This window comes from Rattus norvegicus, chromosome 4, assembly GCF_036323735.1.
Source record: "Rattus norvegicus strain BN/NHsdMcwi chromosome 4, GRCr8, whole genome shotgun sequence".
Taxonomy (NCBI): Eukaryota; Metazoa; Chordata; class Mammalia; order Rodentia; family Muridae; genus Rattus; species Rattus norvegicus.
The window spans coordinates 125066660-125087138 of NC_086022.1; the positions used below are offsets into that span (position 1 = coordinate 125066660).

General features: G+C 50.7%; 1 protein-coding gene across 3 annotated transcripts in view; it reads right to left on the reverse strand.

Moving 5' to 3' along the window:
- Positions 1-2076: 2076 nt before the first annotated feature.
- Nup210 (nucleoporin 210) overlaps positions 2077-20479 on the reverse strand; it is a 98503-nt gene continuing 80100 nt past the window's right edge. For 2 of the 3 annotated variants that reach the window (XM_063286649.1, XM_063286648.1), the window contains 8 exons: positions 18871-19091; positions 17160-17296; positions 13468-13591; positions 12224-12370; positions 10920-11170; positions 6239-6455; positions 4974-5069; positions 2077-4895 (listed from right to left, as the gene is read on the reverse strand). In XM_063286649.1, coding sequence (XP_063142719.1) covers positions 4687-4895; positions 4974-5069; positions 6239-6455; positions 10920-11170; positions 12224-12370; positions 13468-13591; positions 17160-17296; positions 18871-19091 — 1402 coding nt within the window. In that variant the 3' untranslated portion in view covers positions 2077-4686. The remainder of the gene's footprint in view (positions 4896-4973; positions 5070-6238; positions 6456-10919; positions 11171-12223; positions 12371-13467; positions 13592-17159; positions 17297-18870; positions 19092-20479) is intronic. The other variant, NM_053322.3, reaches the window with a different exon arrangement.

The following is a 20479-nucleotide window of genomic DNA, read 5'->3' on the forward strand; positions in this document are numbered from 1 at the left end:
GGAGCCCAAGAGGCTGGAAATAGAGATGCTGTTTGCCACTTGCCTCTTCTTGGTGAAGCCACCTGCAAAAGGACACTTTGCTGGTAATGTGACCGCTGCAGTGAGACAGGCCTGCATTCCCGCCCCATCTCCAGGTTCCGGGTGTCCTCATCCACTTAGATACCACTGCTCAACACTGTCTGAATTTCAGACTCAAGACGAAGGTTCTAGCCAGCTGACGTGCTGCTCAGGGTTTTTTTGTTGTTTTTGTTTTTCATCATTATGACACTAGTTAGTCTTCTGGGAAGAGGGAAACCTTGAGAAAATGCCTCCATCAGATTGATTGTAGGCAAGTCTGGCGGGGCCATTTTCTTGATTGATGTGGGAGGGCCCAGCCCACTGAAGGGTTTGCCACCTGGGTCTGTGGTCCTGAAATGTTTAAAAAAAAAAAAAAAAAAAAAAGCAGGCTACGAAAGCTCTGGAAAACAAGCCAGAAAACATCATTCCTGCATAGCCCTGACTCCCCTCCATGATGGACTATAACCTATAAAATAAATAAACCCTTTCCTCCTCAAGTTGGTCTTCACAGTGTTTTATCACAGCAATAGGAAGCAGACTACGTTTAAATGTGCCAAGCAGGCAAGCATGCAGACAAAGAGCAAGACTTTGAGGGTTAATTTTTGTTCTAACAAGAACTCCAAAGAAAAATACCTCTTTGCAATTCTGTATTCTTGGTGCTAAAAGCATCTTCTAGCACCTTCAGGCAGTGAGAGCTGCTCAGCTGGCTTGGGAATCCAGTCGAGCTGTGTGGGTCCCTCTGGGCTGTCAGCATGCCCAGTCAGGTTTACTATTACAAAGATCTGGTTGTGTTTTCCCAATGTGCTTTGAAAGGCTGCTGGCCCTGAAGAAAGGGAGCGTAATGGCCAGCTCTTATCAGGTCCCCAGTACTCCAGGTGGACAGAGGGAGGAAGTCCAGTGCCCCAGGGCAAAGGTGGCTGGTGGACACTGCAATCTTCTGTCTCATCTGGGAGGAGCCAGGGATCAGCTTTGTGGCACCTAGAGACCCTTAAAATACGATCTTCCCACTGCATTCGCTGGCCACAGGGCAGAAGTGGCTCAGACCTTAGTGACAGAGATTATGGATTTGTCTGTTGAGCCCTGTGAAAACAGTGCCTTCAGAGTTTCTTTCTGTTCTGGACAGAAACAGTTTGGATGTGATGTCCTTGCTCCCCGGATCCTGGTAGCTATCTTGTGTTTCAGAGGGGTCTTACCTAAGGGCAACACCAACACCATGTTCCAGGCAGGCACATGGACAGTACGTACAGTCTCAAACATACTTAGCACTTATTTGATAATGCTTTCTAGATCTTCTCATGTACACTGTCCTGTGGAGCTAAGAGAGTGACACCTGTCACCCAGCACTCACTCACATGGAGGTCCTGTTTGGGAAGGGAAGTGGGGGGTCACATGGTGTTCTCTCCATGGGCAGTACTGTGGTAACAGGTCCCTGAGGCTGAGGAAGCACCCACTCACTCCCCTCTTTCCCAATTCCAGTGTGGCGTGAGGCAGGGGAAGAGAGGAAAAAAAAAAAAAAAAAAAAGCACAGGGAGACAAGGACACAAAGGAGCAAGGCCTACCGGAATCCTGTTGGCTGTGTGTGCTGTGAAAGGGCAGCCCCCGTGAGAAATGTAACAGGACTGGTACTGGCTTGGGTGGGGCCTGTGAGAGTTCCAGGAAGGCAGGTGAGACCAAGGGTGTGTGGCGAGGGAGGGTGGCAGAGCTGGTCCTTTGAGGCATTCAAGATCTTGGAGTATAGCCTTGGTGGGAAGGACAGGGAAAGGCCATTTTAAGGGAAAGTCGGACATTTTAGATGATTATGAAGGAAGGAGATCGAAGAAGGGCAGGTGCCGGAGAGAATTGGCAGGAAGTGGAGGGAGGGGGACTGTGCTGTACTCCAGCAGACAAGGGCCTGCTACTGCCCCTGTGTCCACGGTAGGGAGAGCCCTGGGCAGAGAGGAGGGAAGGGCACCATTGGAAACAGGTCATCAATCATAGTTAGACACCCAGGCAGAGTCAGTACCCTCAGGAACTGCCGGATCCTTTAAGAAACTACACAGAACTTTATTAAACAAATGCAGGGCAGACTCCATAACTCCAGGGAGAGATTAAGCGACAGGCTGGACACAAATCCTCTGTCCCCAGCTCCAGAAAAGTCCATCTTGTGGCTCAGTCTCAAAGGATACAAGGAACCACATAAGACCTTCAAAGGCTGGCTGAACTCTTGGTGACTGATGTGGTGCCCATACACGTCCACTCGTGAGGTTCTGGCTCCGACAGTGCCACAGCACCTGAACCTGAAGCAGAGTGGCCATGTCCCTGAGTTCAGATGTGAAGTTGTAGACTCAAGGAATCCTCTTCTGTTCCTGGGCCAGCTAGGAGAGCGCTGGTGGCAGAGGAGGAGGAGAGGAGGGCGAATAGGGTGGTTCACATCCACCAAGGTACTGTGTTCGGGGTCTTCCAGGGCAGAAGAAGAGACCACACTGGGTCTCTCGGCTCCACAACTCATAGCAGCATCTCAGAACAAAGCCAGAGATTAGAAGATCCCCGCCAGTGGCTTCAGGGCAGGGCCAACAATGCTCTGCTCTTCCCAAGCTGCGTCAGGGAGAGCGAGAGGCACTCCAACACCAGTGACAGAAGCCCTTCTGCCAAAACAGGAGAGCTACTCTGCTGAGGCTCAGTAACAAGCACAGTAAGGCTCAGACAGCACAGGGCTCTGGGCAGTGTCCCCTAGGGGACACCCACACCTGCTTGTCCTCCACATTTCCTAGTAGCAGCAGGACAAGTATTCATGAAAACAAAACAAAACAAAACAAAAAAGGGCTGGTGTGTGCACGTGCCAGTGGACAAACAATTGGCAAGCAGGCGTGAGACCCTGGGTTCTATTCCAAGCACCACGAAATCCCCAGGAGTGATGAGGACATCCTTTCCCTGAGATCGCTATGATGGCATCATCTGTAGATGATGTAGACAGCTTCCAGCCACTTAAAGCCATGAACAGAGAGTGAGCTTTCTTGAGCATTACAAAAACAAGACTAAGCAGCACCCCCATATCCTGCACGCCACATGAGAAAGAGGGAACCAGGAAGCCCTGGCCCTCAAGGCTTGGAAAGAGAATTAAAAGCAAACAAATTAAAAACCCTTGCTTGTGTGAATCAGGCAGTGGTTCAGCACAGCCAGGGCAGTGAGGATGGCCTAGGGCCCAGGCGTGGTTTTACCGTGTGAAAACGACAGTGACCCTTTTGTCCAGGTGTCAGTTCAGCTGTGTAGCAATACCAGCCCTGCACACTGCCTAGTGAGAGGCATAGGCTGGGCTCCAGAGCCCTGAGGGAGGGCTGGCTTTGCGATCAGAAGGCAGTGTGTTGAAAGCAGTCGGGGATGAGGCAAGATCTAGGGAGGAAATGGGAGTGAGTAAGGAGGAGTAAGCACCAATATCCCCACCACAGTGTGTGCCCGCAGCATGCCAGGGGCACATACCTGGGACAGCAGAAACCGACAGGGCCAGGGCAGGCATGGGAGATTATACTGCTCAACCTGTGCTTTCTGTACCCAGCAGCCTCCTGTCTTCCAATTCCCACTTGAGGAAATCTGTCTCCAATGAACACTCTATGAGCTAGAGTAGGCTAAATCCTGCGGCGGGGGTGTGGATGAGATTTACTGGAATGTATAGGGTTTTTGAAAGAGGATAAAATCATGGTCCTTGGTACCAAGACACTATATATAGCCTATGTATGTACGTGTGTGTGTGTGTGTGTGTGTGTGTGTGTGTGTGTGTCTCCATCCACTCAGCCTGGAGCATGACCTCTGACCTTCCTGAGCTCAGCCAGAGTCTGGGGTGGGTCACATGACATATGTTATTTTTCCAAGGGTTGGCCAAGAGGATGGAAGAACGAGACTCTTGAGAACAGTGCTGTAGTAACAAGGACCTGGAGACAAGTGAAAAAGGAACTTAGGGAGACGTTACTAAGTCCCTATGGTAATTTCAACAAACACTGGGAGGAAGGGTTAGAAAGGACTGTAGCAGAACAGCTATGCAACAAGCCAAAGTCACAAGGACAGCCACCACCCTGCTGGGATCCCAGGGTGTGTGTCTGTGTGTGTGTGTGTGTGTGTGTGTGTGTGTGTGTGTGTGTGTGTGTGTGTGTGTGTGTGTGTTGTGTCTCCCAGGGACAGTGCTTCTGGTCATAAAACCGTCCTCTCACCAAAACTCTGTGACACTGAGATGAGCAGACACTAGCTCAAGGGCCTCTTACACAGGCATCAGACTACCAAGTGGGAGCCAAAGGGCTGCTGGGTACCACTGCACGGGTAGGACACTGCACAGTTCAGGAGACTCTTGGAGAGAGGTACCCCAGGAATTGTAGAGGTGACCAAGACTAGGCCATCAGAGACAAATAGATTATCAAAAGGAGTAGGCTTTTCTTTCTCTGGGAGGGGGTGTCTCTCTCATCAGGACATCCTCCTATCCCAATTTGACCTCTCAGTGGTAGCCCTGTCTGTCTCTTCTGGAATTCACCTGCTTAGACAGCCCAGCCTCTACCAACTCCTCCCATCCCACTGCCTGCTGTGGACACCTCTGAGGAGTCAGGACTAGTCTCTGAGTCCGTGTGACACCCTTGTCCCTGGCACATGTGTCCCTGGGGCTCAGCCCTAACTTTCCCCTTTGCTCTGACACAGGCTGTGAAAACTAGGGTTCAGGGCCTGGATCCCACCCTTCCCCAGGAAATGACTCTGGTGGCAGCGCTCTAGGCTGTGCTTGTGGCTGTGGTACTCACAGTGGGGGCTGTGCTGAGGGCTGGCATGGGGCGTGAGGGCCAGTGGTGAAGCAAGTTCCCGGGGTGCACAGACCGTGTGGTAGGCTGTAAGAGCACAGGCTGGTGAGAGTGGGCAAGGTGAGAGGGTGCAGGGTGTAAAAGGGAGTATGAGGTTGACCTCACCTATAATGGTGACTGCTGTCCCAGCCAGCAGGGCAAAAAAGGTGAAGAACATGACTTGATAGGAGTCCAGGAAGTGTGACAGGAGGCTGGCTCCATCTGCAACAGGGCAAAGAGACATCAAAACACAGAGCCATAGCTGGGTCCCCTGAGGTCCACAATGTCCTACTGCCTGGGATGCAAGCCTGTCTTAGCTATGAAGTCTAGACAAGGGCAGCATCTCCTCCTGCCTTCCTAAGCCATCTCTGTTCTTCTTTCCAGAAAGTATCTTTAGCTTCGCACACCAGGTTTTGATGTCCTTTCTGCCAAAGAGGCAGTTCTGAAAAATGCCCTGTGGGCTTTAGAGCTTGAGGGACTGGTGGGCCAGAGTCTCACAGGACAGGAGCTCCTGCCCTGGCTCTTTCCTAAGAGCTCCAGGGGGAGGTGGACAGCCCCTAAGCTATCCACCTCTGTGGAGTGGCCTGAGGCCCAGATCCCTGCTGCCTATCTGTCAGTGTTGCACTCTCTACTTGCTCTAAGTACTCCCGGATACAGAGACACCAGACTGCAGGACCCTCCCCTGGCTACTGGCCCCTTCAATCCATGCCCTATGTCTTTGTAGCTCTGTCCTCTGCATGCCCACAGGCAGCTGAAGCAGGATAAGCCTGTACATAGCTGGTTAAGCAGTGAGTAGCTCCTGGCATCAGAAGGGCCCTGAGCTAAGAGCTGTCCTCACACTGGACTTCCTGGAGCAGTCGAGCAGGAGCCCCAGTCATGAATAATGTTACTTCTCCATAGGCCAACACATGTCTGGGACAGAGAGTCTAATCTCCTGTGTTAACCAAGAAGGGATGCTTGATGGGCAGTCTACAGCAGCTGTGAATGTTGGTCAATGGGTTCTCTGAGGGAAATGACATTGTATTCAGGGAAACAGTGATGCCAATGTCTCAGACTGGGACCTCATGTTCCAGAAACAGGCAAGAGGTTAGTGCTAGACCAGGAAGCACAGGGGAGGCGAGTCACAAATGGTCAGGAGAGACCATGCGGGTCTCAGGGGCCACTGTGGGGATGTGGGCTTTATACTTGAGGGATGGAGCCATGGCAGGATATTGAGCCTTGCTGAGGATGTGATGACAAGGGAAGTATTGTGTGGCATTGATGACAGAAAAAGACTGTCACTTTGAGAGACATTTTGTTTCACATTGTAGGTGCCCACAGACACCCAAGCCCCCCTGCCCCAACTCTCCCTGCCCAGGTCTGGGTTAGTTGAAGTCTCATCTATAACTCACAGGGACCAGGCCCACGACGATCCAACACAAAGGCCACAGTGACTGGAATGGTGATGGCCTGGTTAGTGGCAGGACTGGAGAAGGTCAGGGCAGTGGACAGAGGGCCTTGGCTGCCAGCTGTGGGATCCAAGACACCAACTGTGTACGTGATGAAGCTGGGCAGTCCAAATGACTTCTCTTTCACGGAGGCTAGCACTGCTGGGGACCCGGACCTCACCTGGGAGGAAGGCAGTGTTGAGGAGACATGTGACGCAGGAAGTGCATGCTGCAGTGTCCCACAGGTGGGACTGCAGGTGCCCAGCTCATCTCTGGACAGACCCACCCTTCTAACCACATATGCTGGATTTCTCTCCCAGGACCAGGTGGACCCTGATACCCCAAAGCATGACACACATTCGGAGTGTGTTAAAGAGGACAAGATCAATATTACTGAATTCTAGTTAAGCATAAAAATGTTAGCCAAACCAAAGTAGCACCTAAAACCAAGTCCTCATAAAGCAGCATCCCTAGCCCATCAGGTTGCCATAGCAACTATATACTTCTTCATCTCTTGTGAGCAGTTAACCATGGCAAGACAAGAGAAACAGGCAACAGGGTTTCTCCATCCACACATCAGAGCTCTCCCTGTAGGCTTTCTGGCTGAACCTTCAGAGACCAGTCATACATCAACCAGAAGAAAAGGGAAAGAAGATGAAGAGGAGGAAGAGGATGAGGAAGGGGAGGTGAGGAAGAGGAGGAAGAGGAGGGGGGAAGGAAGGGTAGGAGGAAGAGGAAAAAGGGGGGAAGAGGAAGAGGAAGAAGAGGAAGAAACGGCAGTAGCAGGAACGCACGGAGAGAAGAGGCCTATCCCAACATGGAACAGGGCACCCTGAACTGGAATGCACTAACTCCCGCATTAACTGTACAAAGCACATTTCTAACCCTAGCCACTAACCCTAGCCACTAACCCTAGCCACTAACCCTAGCCACTAACCCTAGCCACTAACCCTAGCCACTAACCCTAGCCACTAACCCTAGCCTCTAACCCTAGCCACTAACCCTAGCCTCTAACCCTAGCCACTAACCCTAGCCACTAACCCTAACCTCTAACCCTAGCCACTAACCCTAGCCTCTAACCCTAGCCTCTAACCCTAGCCACTAACCCTAGCCTCTAACCCTAGCCACTAACCCTAGCCACTAACCCTAGCCACTAACCCTAACCCTAACCCTAGCCACTAACCCTAGCCTCTAACCCTAGCCTCTAACCCTAGCCACTAACCCTAGCCACTAACCCTAGCCACTAACCCTAACCCTAACCCTAGCCACTAACCCTAGCCTCTAACCCTAGCCTCTAACCCTAGCCTCTAACCCTAGCCACTAACCCTAGCCACTAACCCTAGCCTCTAACCCTAGCCACTAACCCTAGCCACTAACCCTAGCCACTAACCCTAGCCACTAACCCTAGCCACTAACCCTAGCCACTAACCCTAGCCACTAACCCTAGCCACTAACCCTAGCCACTAACCCTAGCCACTAACCCTAGCCACTAACCCTAGCCACTAACCCTAACCTCTAACCCTAGCCACTAACCCTAGCCACTAACCCTAACCCTAACCCTAGCCACTAACCCTAACCCTAACCCTAACCCTAACCCTAACCCTAACCCTAACCCTAACCCTAACCCTAACCCTAACCCTAACCCTAACCCTAACCCTAACCCTAACCCTAACCCTAACCCTAACCCTAACCCTAACCCTAACCCTAACCCTAACCCTAACCCTAACCCTAACCCTAACCCACTAACCCTAACCCTAACCCTAACCCTAACCCTAACCCTAACCCTAACCCTAACCCTAACCCTAACCCTAACCCTAACCCTAACCCTAACCCTAACCCTAACCCTAGCCACTAACCCTAGCCTCTAACCCTAGCCACTAACCCTAGCCACTAACCCTAGCCACTAACCCTAACCTCTAACCCTAACCTCTAACCCTAGCCACTAACCCTAACCCTAACCCTAACCCTAGCCCATCAGGTTGCCATAGCAACTATATACTTCTTCATCTCTTGTGAGCAGTTAACCATGGCAAGACAAGAGAAACAGGCAACAGGGTTTCTCCATCCACACATCAGAGCTCTCCCTGTAGGCTTTCTGGCTGAACCTTCAGAGACCAGTCATACATCAACCAGAAGAAAAGGGAAAGAAGATGAAGAGGAGGAAGAGGATGAGGAAGGGGAGGTGAGGAAGAGGAGGAAGAGGAGGGGGGAAGGAAGGGTAGGAGGAAGAGGAAAAAGGGGGGAAGAGGAAGAGGAAGAAGAGGAAGAAACGGCAGTAGCAGGAACGCACGGAGAGAAGAGGCCTATCCCAACATGGAACAGGGCACCCTGAACTGGAATGCACTAACTCCCGCATTAACTGTACAAAGCACATTTCTAACCCTAGCCACTAACCCTAGCCACTAACCCTAGCCACTAACCCTAGCCACTAACCCTAGCCTCTAACCCTAGCCACTAACCCTAGCCTCTAACCCTAGCCACTAACCCTAGCCACTAACCCTAGCCTCTAACCCTAGCCACTAACCCTAGCCTCTAACCCTAGCCACTAACCCTAGCCTCTAACCCTAGCCACTAACCCTAGCCACTAACCCTAGCCTCTAACCCTAACCCTAACCCTAACCCTAACCCTAACCCTAACCCTAACCCTAACCCTAACCCTAACCCTAACCCTAACCCTAACCCTAACCCTAACCCTAACCCTAACTGGAATGCACTAACTCCCGCATTAACTGTACAAAGCACATTTCTAACCCTAGCCACTAACCCTAGCCACTAACCCTAGCCTCTAACCCTAGCCACTAACCCTAGCCTCTAACCCTAGCCACTAACCCTAGCCACTAACCCTAGCCACTAACCCTAACCCTAACCCTAGCCACTAACCCTAGCCTCTAACCCTAGCCTCTAACCCTAGCCACTAACCCTAGCCTCTAACCCTAGCCACTAACCCTAACCTCTAACCCTAGCCACTAACCCTAGCCACTAACCCTAGCCTCTAACCCTAGCCACTAACCCTAGCCACTAACCCTAACCTCTAACCCTAACCTCTAACCCTAGCCACTAACCCTAACCCTAACCCTAACCTCTAACCCTAGCCACTAACCCTAGCCACTAACCCTAGCCTCTAACCCTAGCCACTAACCCTAGCCACTAACCCTAACCTCTAACCCTAACCTCTAACCCTAGCCTCTAACCCTAACCTCTAACCCTAACCTCTAACCCTAGCCACTAACCCTAGCCACTAACCCTAACCCTAACCCTAACCCTAACCCTAACCCTAACCCTAACCCTAACCCTAACCCTAACCCTGAACTGGAATGCACTAACTCCCGCATTAACTGTACAAAGCACATTTCTAACCCTAGCCACTAACCCTAGCCACTAACCCTAGCCACTAACCCTAACCTCTAACCCTAACCTCTAACCCTAGCCACTAACCCTAGCCACTAACCCTAGCCTCTAACCCTAGCCACTAACCCTAACCCTAACCCTAGCCACTAACCCTAGCCTCTAACCCTAGCCTCTAACCCTAGCCTCTAACCCTAGCCACTAACCTAGCCACTAACCCTAGCCTCTAACCCTAGCCACTAACCCTAACCCTAACCCTAGCCACTAACCCTAACCTCTAACCCTAACCTCTAACCCTAGCCACTAACCCTAGCCACTAACCCTAGCCTCTAACCCTAGCCACTAACCCTAGCCACTAACCCTAACCCTAACCCTAGCCACTAACCCTAGCCTCTAACCCTAGCCTCTAACCCTAGCCACTAACCTAGCCACTAACCCTAGCCTCTAACCCTAGCCACTAACCCTAACCCTAACCCTAGCCACTAACCCTAGCCTCTAACCCTAGCCACTAACCCTAGCCACTAACCCTAGCCACTAACCCTAACCCTAACCCTAGCCACTAACCCTAGCCTCTAACCCTAGCCTCTAACCCTAGCCACTAACCCTAGCCACTAACCCTAACCTCTAACCCTAGCCACTAACCCTAACCTCTAACCCTAGCCACTAACCCTAACCCTAACCCTAGCCACTAACCCTAGCCTCTAACCCTAGCCACTAACCCTAGCCACTAACCCTAGCCACTAACCCTAACCTCTAACCCTAGCCACTAACCCTAGCCACTAACCCTAGCCACTAACCCTAACCACTAACCCTAGCCACTAACCCTAACCTCTAACCCTAGCCACTAACCCTAGCCACTAACCCTAGCCACTAACCCTAGCCACTAACCCTAACCACTAACCCTAGCCACTAACCCTAACCTCTAACCCTAGCCACTAACCCTAACCTCTAACCCTAGCCACTAACCCTAGCCACTAACCCTAACCTCTAACCCTAGCCACTAACCCTAGCCACTAACCCTAGCCACTAACCCTAACCTCTAACCCTAGCCACTAACCCTAGCCACTAACCCTAACCTCTAACACATCTTACATCTACATCGTTAAGCCCAACCTTTAACACTAACCCTAGTCTGTAAATCAGGCAACTAAAAATATTTCTAACTTCAAGCTTCAAACCAACCCTAGTCCTAGCCCTAATCCTAACCCCAAATCCTAGCCCTAATCCTAGCCCTAGCCCCCTAACTCTAGATCTGTCTGAAGCAGCTCCTGCCTGACTGGAAGCCACCACAGCAGCTTACCTCCAAGTTTTCCAGAATTTCCACAGCACCGAAGATCTTGACCTCGGAGCTGGGGTAGTGGTTGCTCAAAAGGATTTCTGCCTGGTTGGCATAGAGCCCTGGACTGAAGGGGACCTCAGCTCCCACCTTTTCTACAGATGTACGGCTGCTAGGCATGGAGGCGGTGACCGCCAGTGATGTCTTCTTCATGTTCAAGTGCTTCAGTTGCTTATCTGTCAGTCTGTGCATAGTAACCGAGCAGAGGTACTGGCCTGTGGAGAGAAGGTGTGCTCTTCTCCTGTGTGTGCAGATACCCACCTTGGCCCCACTCTATGACAGGAGAATTCCTAGACACACTTGAGGGCAAGCAGATAAGCCACTTCCTCCAGGAGGCCTTCTAGGAATACCCCTTCAGAGGCCATGGGCCAGCCTGGACATTTTCCTGTCACCAGTGGTCCTCTCACTTTCTCAGAATCTCTGATCATGAAGTTTCCATCTGAATAGTACTAGTGGGACAGGCATCATGTTTGGGCCAGGTCTGCAGCTCAAGCCCCAGCCAGCCTGGTCCAGAGCAAGGGCAGATAGATAATGGCACATAGACACATGATCGAACGCTGGGCTATAGGTCAAGATGGAGCCAACTCCAAGATGCCCCTGTTGCAGGTGTAGCAGAAGGCTGTGTGGACAACGACTGTGTAGTCCTGCCCTGTCCTTAGTGCCTGGCCTAGGGCAGATGAGCTAGGTGTGATGAGCAGGGCCTCAGGCAGCTGGACACATGGGCTGGACCACATCAACGACACACGACTAGAAGCATCTAGATGTGTTAACTTCCTTGTTCAACATGGGCCTCCTCTGTGCTAGGTGCTGGTGAGGCCCTGACACCAGTCAGACATCAGCCATACACCTGCATTCTCAACCAGCAGCTTTCCATGCCATGCAGTGGGGCAGGCAGGCTCACCAGCCTAAAGTGCTAGTCAAAAGCCCAACCACGAAAGTGTCCTGAGCTGCAGAGCGGCTGTGTCTCAGCATGGTTGAACAGAACCTACTACTAAGTCATGAGGGCCAGTCACCTACATTTGCTCTATGCAGGAAGTGGAGGACTGGGAACCCTCAGTCAACAGAAAGCTGAGTGGTGGGATTATTGAAACAGACTCTAGTCTGGGTATGGTGCTGAGCTCTGAGAGTGTGGGTGATGTTAACAGCCCCAGGCTAGATTCCCAACAAGCCCTGCTAGTCTGGACATATGGCCATCATGACATATACACTTTAACCAACCCAGATATCCAGCAGGCACTCATTGCATTCTAAATTCTTGGCAAATTTACCCAGTGCAGTATCAAATCCTGGTTCCACAGAGAAGATGTCACGAGCAGGGAAGTCAAAGACATCTTGCTTGAACTGGAGTTGGCAGCTGATGAGGGACTCTGGGTGCAAGGCTTCTATGGCCTCTCGCTGGGCAGAGGAGCACTCACCTGAAGGCACAGGGTTGGGGGCAGTGATCAGATGAGAAGGGCTTGGGCCAACCACTAGGCTACCACAGCCATAACCAACTAAAGTAAGGAGCAGGCCCTATAGCACTGGGCAGGCATGAACGGCACTAGCATCCCATATTATTCCCATTGAGGGAGCTCAGGATCCATGAAGCCTGGTGAAGGTCTTTCATTAAACCTAAGGATCCTGACCCAGAGGATGAGCTACTCTGAATGCCAGGGTCACTTCAGATGAGAATCCCAGCGTGAGTGCTGAGCCTGCACAGAGGGTATGATGACAGGAAATGTGCTGATGTGAGGCCTGGTTGTAATGAGCAAGGAGAATGGCCATTGGCCATTTGCTTCTGAACACTGGGAGGACAGAGGCTCCCTATAAACACATTGCACATAATTCTGGCAACAGCGGACTATTTTCCCACTTGCACTAAAGGAAGAAAACAGCATTTCCATGATGTAGTAAATGTACCCCATTAATCACAATGAAAATAGTGGAACTTAATTCATCCGTTAAGTGGTTAAAAAAATCTGTATCGACATATTTATTTCTGGCACTTGCTGTCCAGGCCTGTCATAGGCAAAGAGTGAGATGGAATGTTCTATGCATGACTAGGGAGAGGTAATTATAAAAATCAAATCCAGCCACCAGCCTGCGATGTCATTAGTTTCTACCATCAGCTTCGGTGGACTGTGGCTTGCTCTGCTCATGCCCTAGGGCTGCAATCACAGCTCTGAGTCATCGCAGGCAATGTCTTGGATCTGCGCACCGACGAAGGCGCCTTTCGTGCTCCGGCTCACGGAGGCCTCGTATTTCTTAAAAGGTGCAAGGAGTGAATGAGCAGGGGCTAAAGGCTCTCTCTGGAGTTAAGAGTCTGAGTAAGAAAAAGAGGGCTGGGGGATGTGGCTCCATGGTATAGGGTGTGCTTGTGCTGTGTTATGGCCCTGGGTTCAACCCCCAACACCACAAAACAACAACAAAACCCAAAACAGATAAAACCACACCTAAAGGGCACAGATGCTGCTTCCCACTCCCCAAGTCTGGCAAGGTAAATCCAAATACCCAGAGCCTACTCATTCTGTACCAAGTAGGTTAGAGCTCCTGTCTCCCACGCTGACAGTCACTTTAGAGGCTGTGGCTTCCTGGATACTGGTCTGCGTGGCGTGGAGGCGACGGGCCACAATCTTCTGAGGGGTGACGACCACTATCTGGGGAAACAAGTCCATTGTGCTGAGTGATGACTGTATGCTGCCTTGTGCTGGGTGTTTTTCATGACCTTACCTGCAGCTTATGTCTTCTATACCCCAGGCAACAAAAGCTAATGAGCTCACTGCTTAAATACCTGGTCAGAGTGTGGCAAGGTGTCAGAGGCCTAACTGGCTGCCTCAACTCTCCCACCCTGTGAGAGCAAAGCTAGAACTGATATCAAAGCCGAGGCAGGAGGCAGAGCCAGGGCACCTGGCAGAGGTGGATCAATGGCAAGGCCGGGGCTAATAGCAGGCTGAACCCACTTAGTGGTCCAGGAGAGCCCACATGCTCCTGCCATCATCCTTCCTCTGCTCACAGATCTGGTTAACTCATCTTGTCACAAGGACAGAAGATCCTCATTCAGAATAGATCAACCAGACCCAAATGCATACAGAACAAGGGTCCTCAGAGGCCAGCCTGCTCAGACGTACCCCGTCTGGTACCTCCTGAGCACAGCCTATTCTCCATGCAGACTCCCTCCACTGGGCTGTCCCTCTACCTTTCTCTGTAAGAACCACAGGCCCACGCCCCTCTGCGGCTAGAATGCTGACCACCCTTTCTGGTGGGGGCAAGTGCTTTGGAGGCTCTTCTTGTCCCTTTTGTGCAGCAGTGAAGTAGCAGGAAGGGATCCACTGGCCTGCACCTCACAGCCCCATTGTTTATGGGCCTTGGTCCCTCTGGTCTTATCAATACTTCCAGTGATCACTGTAGTGCCCCCTTCTAGGAACTGCTGCTGGCCAAGGGACCAACAGAAGTGCCCACCACTGCCATCCCTGGCCTTGCCTCCCATTTTTCTTTTCTTCCTGGCCACACTGGGTCTTTTACAATTTCTCCTTCTCTGTCTGGCCCACTCCTGTTATGATCATCCCACATTCAGGTGTATCCCAACAGACCCATCCCTGTGCTAGACAGCCCTGTGCAGCTCCAGTCTTCAGGAAGGGTCACAGGGAATGCAAACCCATCACCCAACTGTGCCCTTCCCACTGCAGCTAGGGAAGTGACACTCATTTCAAACACTCCAGGACCTACTCACTAGCTGGGGAAGTGACACTCATTTCAAACACTCCAGGCCCTACTCACTAGCTGGGGAAGTGACACTCATTTCAAACACTCCAGGACCTACTCACTAGCTTCTTCCAGAACACTCCCTTACCTCAGTTCCCCTCTCAGAGGAAAGAACCATCACACCCTGTGTCAGTGGTGACAAACCCAGGAGAATTACTCCAAGTCCTCCTCCACACCACCCCATCCAGTCTACCAGTAGGTCATTCCGCTGCAGCAACTCCATCGCCATGTGCTCCTGATCTGCATCATTCTGATTTAAAACCAAAGTCTATGTAGTGTGACGTAAGCAAGCTCCCACCCTACTCTCCAACAGGAACAGCAGCAGCAAACACCGAGTGGAGCAAACACTTGTGAGAGAGACTCTGTCATAGTCAGGGTTTCTGTGACTGAGATGAAACACCAGGACCAAAAAGCAAGTTGGGGAGGAAAGGATTTATTCTGCTTACACTTCCAGATCACAATCTATCATTGGAGGAAGTCAGGACAGGAACTCAAGCAGGGCTGGAACCTGGAGGCAGGAGCTGATGCAGAAGCTACGGAAGGGTGCTGACTACTGCTTGCTTAACATGGCTTACTGAGCCTGCTTTCTTTTTTTTTTTTTTTTTTTTTCTTGGTTCTTTTTTTCGGAGCTGGGGACCGAACCCAGGGCCTTGTGCTTCCTAGGTAAGCGCTCTACCACTGAGCTAAATCCCCAGCCCCTGAGCCTGCTTTCTTATAGAACCCAGGACCACCAGTGCAGGGATGGCACCACCCACAGTGGGCTGGAACCGCACTCCCCACGCCCCTTGATCACTAATTGAGAAAATGCCTTACAGCTGGATCTCATGGAGGCATTTCTTCAAATGAGGCTCCTTTCTTGCTAATGTGTCAAGCTGACACACAAACCAGCCAGGACCGATACTAAGTGCCAACCAACCTGCATAGCTCACTACGTTACATCAGTGTGGTGTATCCCGTGGCTAGAGGAACCTTGCCCACTGGTTGATCTTAGATTTGAACCCAAACAAACAGTATGACTTGAGTGTCTAGGTTGCCCTAAAATCCTTAAGCTGCTGCCATCTCAGACTCTCAGGAAGTGACCCTGCAGGGACATGCCCAGCTAAAGCCACCCTTAAGCCCTTGCACCCAGCTTCCCGGCCTCCCCAGCACTGCTCATGATCTGCCTACAAAGTCAGACTGTGAGTCCCTCCCACACATAACCTATGATCCAGCTCACCTGGGGTTCTCTCTCAAACCCCATATACCTTGGTGACTGCTGGCCCCTCTCATGACCATCCTTAGGGACCTCTCCTGTGAGGCAGAGCTTTATTAATCAGAGTGCCTCTATCTGCAGCCGCTCCCACGAACCACAGCACTGAATATGCAACTATTAGGTCAAACTGCTGGGTTCGATAAAGCACAAGCTGGCTCTAAAAATGAGACAGGTTTGGAACTTAGCCAGACTAGGGTCATTGACTTGTTCTCAGCTGGAGAGAAAGAGTTTTGTTCACTCTCATAAAGACTCAAAGGTGACTTGCTGGGGGAAGTTTTACTTTGCTGGGTGACACCAAATCACTGGGTTGCCTGTCCCATGCCTGAACTCCCCGGGGGAATGCCCAACCCAATGCTGCAGTCATGCTGGCTGTCAGACGAGCGTGTGTGTCAGTGGATGGGTAGAATCAATGCACCAGGCCTCTCCCCTGATGCTGGTTTGGACATGAGAGGATGCTTGGGATGGACAGGGAACTGGTTCCCATTTCACACTTCGTGGGTGGCTGATTCTCCTACATCCTGACAGCTGCAGACAGCTCTGGCAGGAGGCCTGGTTATTTGTTTCTTAAAGAAAAGGGAATCAGAGGTAGAGCCGGCTTTGTACCTGCTGCTTTGGCTGCTTTGGCTGCAGCCAACAACAGATCAAAGATAGTCGGAGGGAAAGTGCATTTGTTCTGAGCAGACAGGCGCTTCCTAAACAGCACAGGCCAATAACCACTCACACAACAGAGTGTCAGTTAGCTACTGTAAGTCAGAGGTGATTTCAATCAGACAGGAGGTGACTAACACCAGGGATGCACAGGAAATTCAGTTCAAGGCCAGCCTGGGTACACAGTAAGACCCTGTCTCAAAACAGACACACAAACAAAAGACCACAAAACCTAACAAAGTAAAAATAGGACGTCAGGAGGTACTGACATCGTATGCCTTTGTTTAAAGAGATCTGGTCATGATCAGGTACCAAGGGGCATACAGACTATGATGTTCTAGGGGTACAATGGTGGACTGTGTGTGTTTGCTTGCTTGCTTGAGTTTTGAGTCAGTCTTGCTATGTAACCCAGGATGCTCTCAAACTCAAAATACTCTTTCTGCCTCAGCCTCCCAAGTGCAAACATGGGTCTCCAAACCTAGTTACAGATACACACTGATGCTCTTGCTGCCACTAATAGGGTTGGTTGGCCACAACTGCCTCTGGCTGCCCTCAGGTCCTACCTCCTTGAAGGTCTTCAGATGTCCAGCGATTTCATAGTAAACAGTCACAGGCCCTGCATCTCGGGCTATAGCCACGCCTGTCTTGGGGTCAACATAGAGGACATTGCCAGCTGAGGAGCTCCAGGTCCCTGAGACACCTGGGAGAATAAGCCCAGATATCATCGTTTTGTTCATATTTGGACACCATAGCCCAAACCTAATTCCCCATTCCCCTCTGCCTGTGAGGGATCCTTCAGCTTCACGGAAGGATCCTTCAGCTTCATGGAGGGATCCACACAGGCCACCTCTAAAGTGGTCCTTCCACCTTCCCGGCTCTGGCCACCTGCTTCTTCTGCACCTGTTCTCAGGTGCTAGCTCCCCCTGTTCCTTCCCATGTGGAATCCATTTTTCACATGACACTTTCCCAAATCTTTGTCCCGGGTGGGCTGGGGCCGTATGTCTGGGCCCATCTCACCATCCAACACTATCACTTCCTCTTTAAAAACAGAGAGCAGACCTCACTGGTGATGCGTTGATAATAAAAACAAGAAATCGTAGGCTGGAGAGATTGCTAAGATGTCCAGCAAGACATCTGTCCAGTTAAGAGGATTTACTGCTCTTGCAGAGGACCCAGGTTCAGCAACAGGCAAGACACTCATACACATGAATTAAAAATAAATAAACCTTATAATAATAACAACAATAATAATAGTAATAATGATGATGATGATGAGCCCAAACCAACTGAATATTCATAAAGCTGCTATCTAGATTAAACAGGTAAGATTTACTCTGTAAATACTTGATTTAGTAACATTTTTGTAATATGTAAAACATACTTTAAATGCCTCTTTAAAAAGGCAGATCCTCGCCTTGGTTTCTCATAGCCACTTCGTTCCCAACTAACAACGCAATTCAAACACTCCCTTCTCTCTGTAGCAAATAAATGACAGTTCTTATTTCTATCTTCCTCTGCTCCCCTATCTCCTCTTTCTCCCCGCCCCCACTTTTGAGACGAGATCTCATTGCATGCTAGGTTAACCTGGAACTCACTGTACTGATCAGATTGGTCTCAAACTCATGTCTGTCACCCAGTTTCAGCCTCCTCAGGGTTGGGGTTACAGGTATGAGCCACCACACCTGGCTACTATTTAATTTCCTTATGAGGTGAATTAATGAGACTATAAAAAGGGGACCAATCAGGAGAAAAACAGGTGTCTGAGTATGAGTTACCAGGGTGTGAGGACTCATTTTCTGCTCAGGTATCCCAGAGCCATGTATGTAATGTAATGTAATTTATGTATGTAACACTAGTCACACAATCTATCTGATGTCTGTATGTCTGTATGTAATATAATGTATGTAGTACCACTAGCCACACAATTTATCTGATGACAGGTTTGTTCCTAGCCGCACCGACCATATGGTAAGCATGCACTTGCAGAGGCAATTGGGCGATATTTCATATACTACATTACATACAGGACACTTCCACAAGAGCAGAAAATTCTACTAGGCAGGGGCGGACAGACTTTTGTCACAAACCAGTGACTGCATGGCCAATACCATCTCCACTCCTACCTGGTCACAAATGAACAGGAACTGCCAAGTGGCAGAGTGAATGTGGCCCTTGGGCAGTATCCTCCGAGCCACCTGTACAACGCCTACGATGTGGTACAAGCACCTTCTCTGGTGCCATAACCCTAGCATGAACCAGTCACATCCCTCTTACCTCCCAGGCTAATGAGAACGCTAGCCAGGCAGAGGATGTCGCCCACCACCACAGCTCCAGACAACTCTGGGGTGATGGCCTGCAGGACAGGTAGTGGCACGAAGTCGGAGAGGCCGAGATGTTCCACATCCCACACGTGGAGCAGTGTCAAGCCCACACTGACTGTGCGGATGATGCAGGTGTTGTTGGTGGCCCCCTTGCCAATCTGCACGAAGTCATCTCTAGGGATAATGGAAAGGGGGCTGAAGCTCAGAAGAGAAGGCAGAGGGGAAGTAGAGAGAAAGTATGTAGCCCCTACTGAGTGTCCCAGACGTGGCTCTACTGGAGGGGACACAGACTTGACACCTTGTCATTCTTGGGACACAACCCACAGCACTCAGCAGGGATCTGCCAGCATTATCACGCTCACACTCAGAAGGGAATCAGAGGCCCAAGGAGGAAAATGACCCACAGAGGACATGCTAAGAAGGTGCAAGCTGCCTTTCACATGCAGCTGGTCCGAGCACTGCTGTGCTGGCTGGCTGGCTCTGTGAAGCAGGAGTGAGGATGGATATGGTACATCTGCTGTGGGGGTCAAACAAGACTGGTCGTGGGAAAGCACTCCTAACACCCCTGCACAACCTTCACTGTGAAGAATGCAGAGGGGGCTTAGAGAGGTAGGAGTGAGGACCATGTTCTCTGACTCCATCCAAACCTCCTCTCCAAGATGGCGGCTGTGAGCAGGTGCTCCTGGCCACACAAGGACTGAGTCACTTCTATGGTATGTCTAAGGGCAGTCAGACCTGGGCTCTACCTTTCCCAAGGCAGACAGACAAATAGTACTAGGTGTAGTGCCCCACACCTGTACAGAAGCCCTCATGACGACTCTTCCTTGGGGAGATGAGCTACCTTGTCAGAATCATAGCATCCACAAAAATCAAAGCCAGGCTTGCAAACAGACTTCCTGTTTTGGCTCCTGCCGTGCAATGTCCTTATACCTGGTTTTCAGGGTTCTTAGTCAAAGGGAACACAAGTGTTCTCAGGCCCACGGAAAGTACTAGTTGGAATGGTAACCAACACCTGGATAGCTCACAGAGCCCAGCCTTAGCTAACGTGTCTCCTCATACCTCTGCAACACTCCAGGGCAGTGGCCAATGACCTTTAAAATCATGGAGTGCTGAGCCCTAACTACCCAGAGGATGCTGGTGCCAGACAGGGGAGTACACAGAGAGCCACTGCTATGCAGCAGACTCAGACTTTTGGTAGGGCCACACTGAAGCCTGGGACCTCCTGTCACCCTCTCCCTCCTCACACCAGGACCCAAGCTGCAGCAAAGATTAAAAGTCAGCCTAAGGGGGTTGGGGATTTAGCTCAGTGGTAGAGCGCTTGCCTGGCAAGTGCAAGGCCCTGGGTTCGGTCCCCAGCTCCGAAAAAAAGAGGAAAAAAAGAAAAAAAAAGAAAGAAAAAAGAAGAAAAAAAAGAAAAAGAAAAAAAAAGTCAGCCTAAGAAAATCATGCTTGGAGATGGGTAAATGTGGTATTCAAACCCCACTTCCAGCTCATGGCAAATGGCTTGACCTCTCTGGGCCTCTGTAACAGGGATAGGGAGGAACCAGAAAGGCGTAACAGCT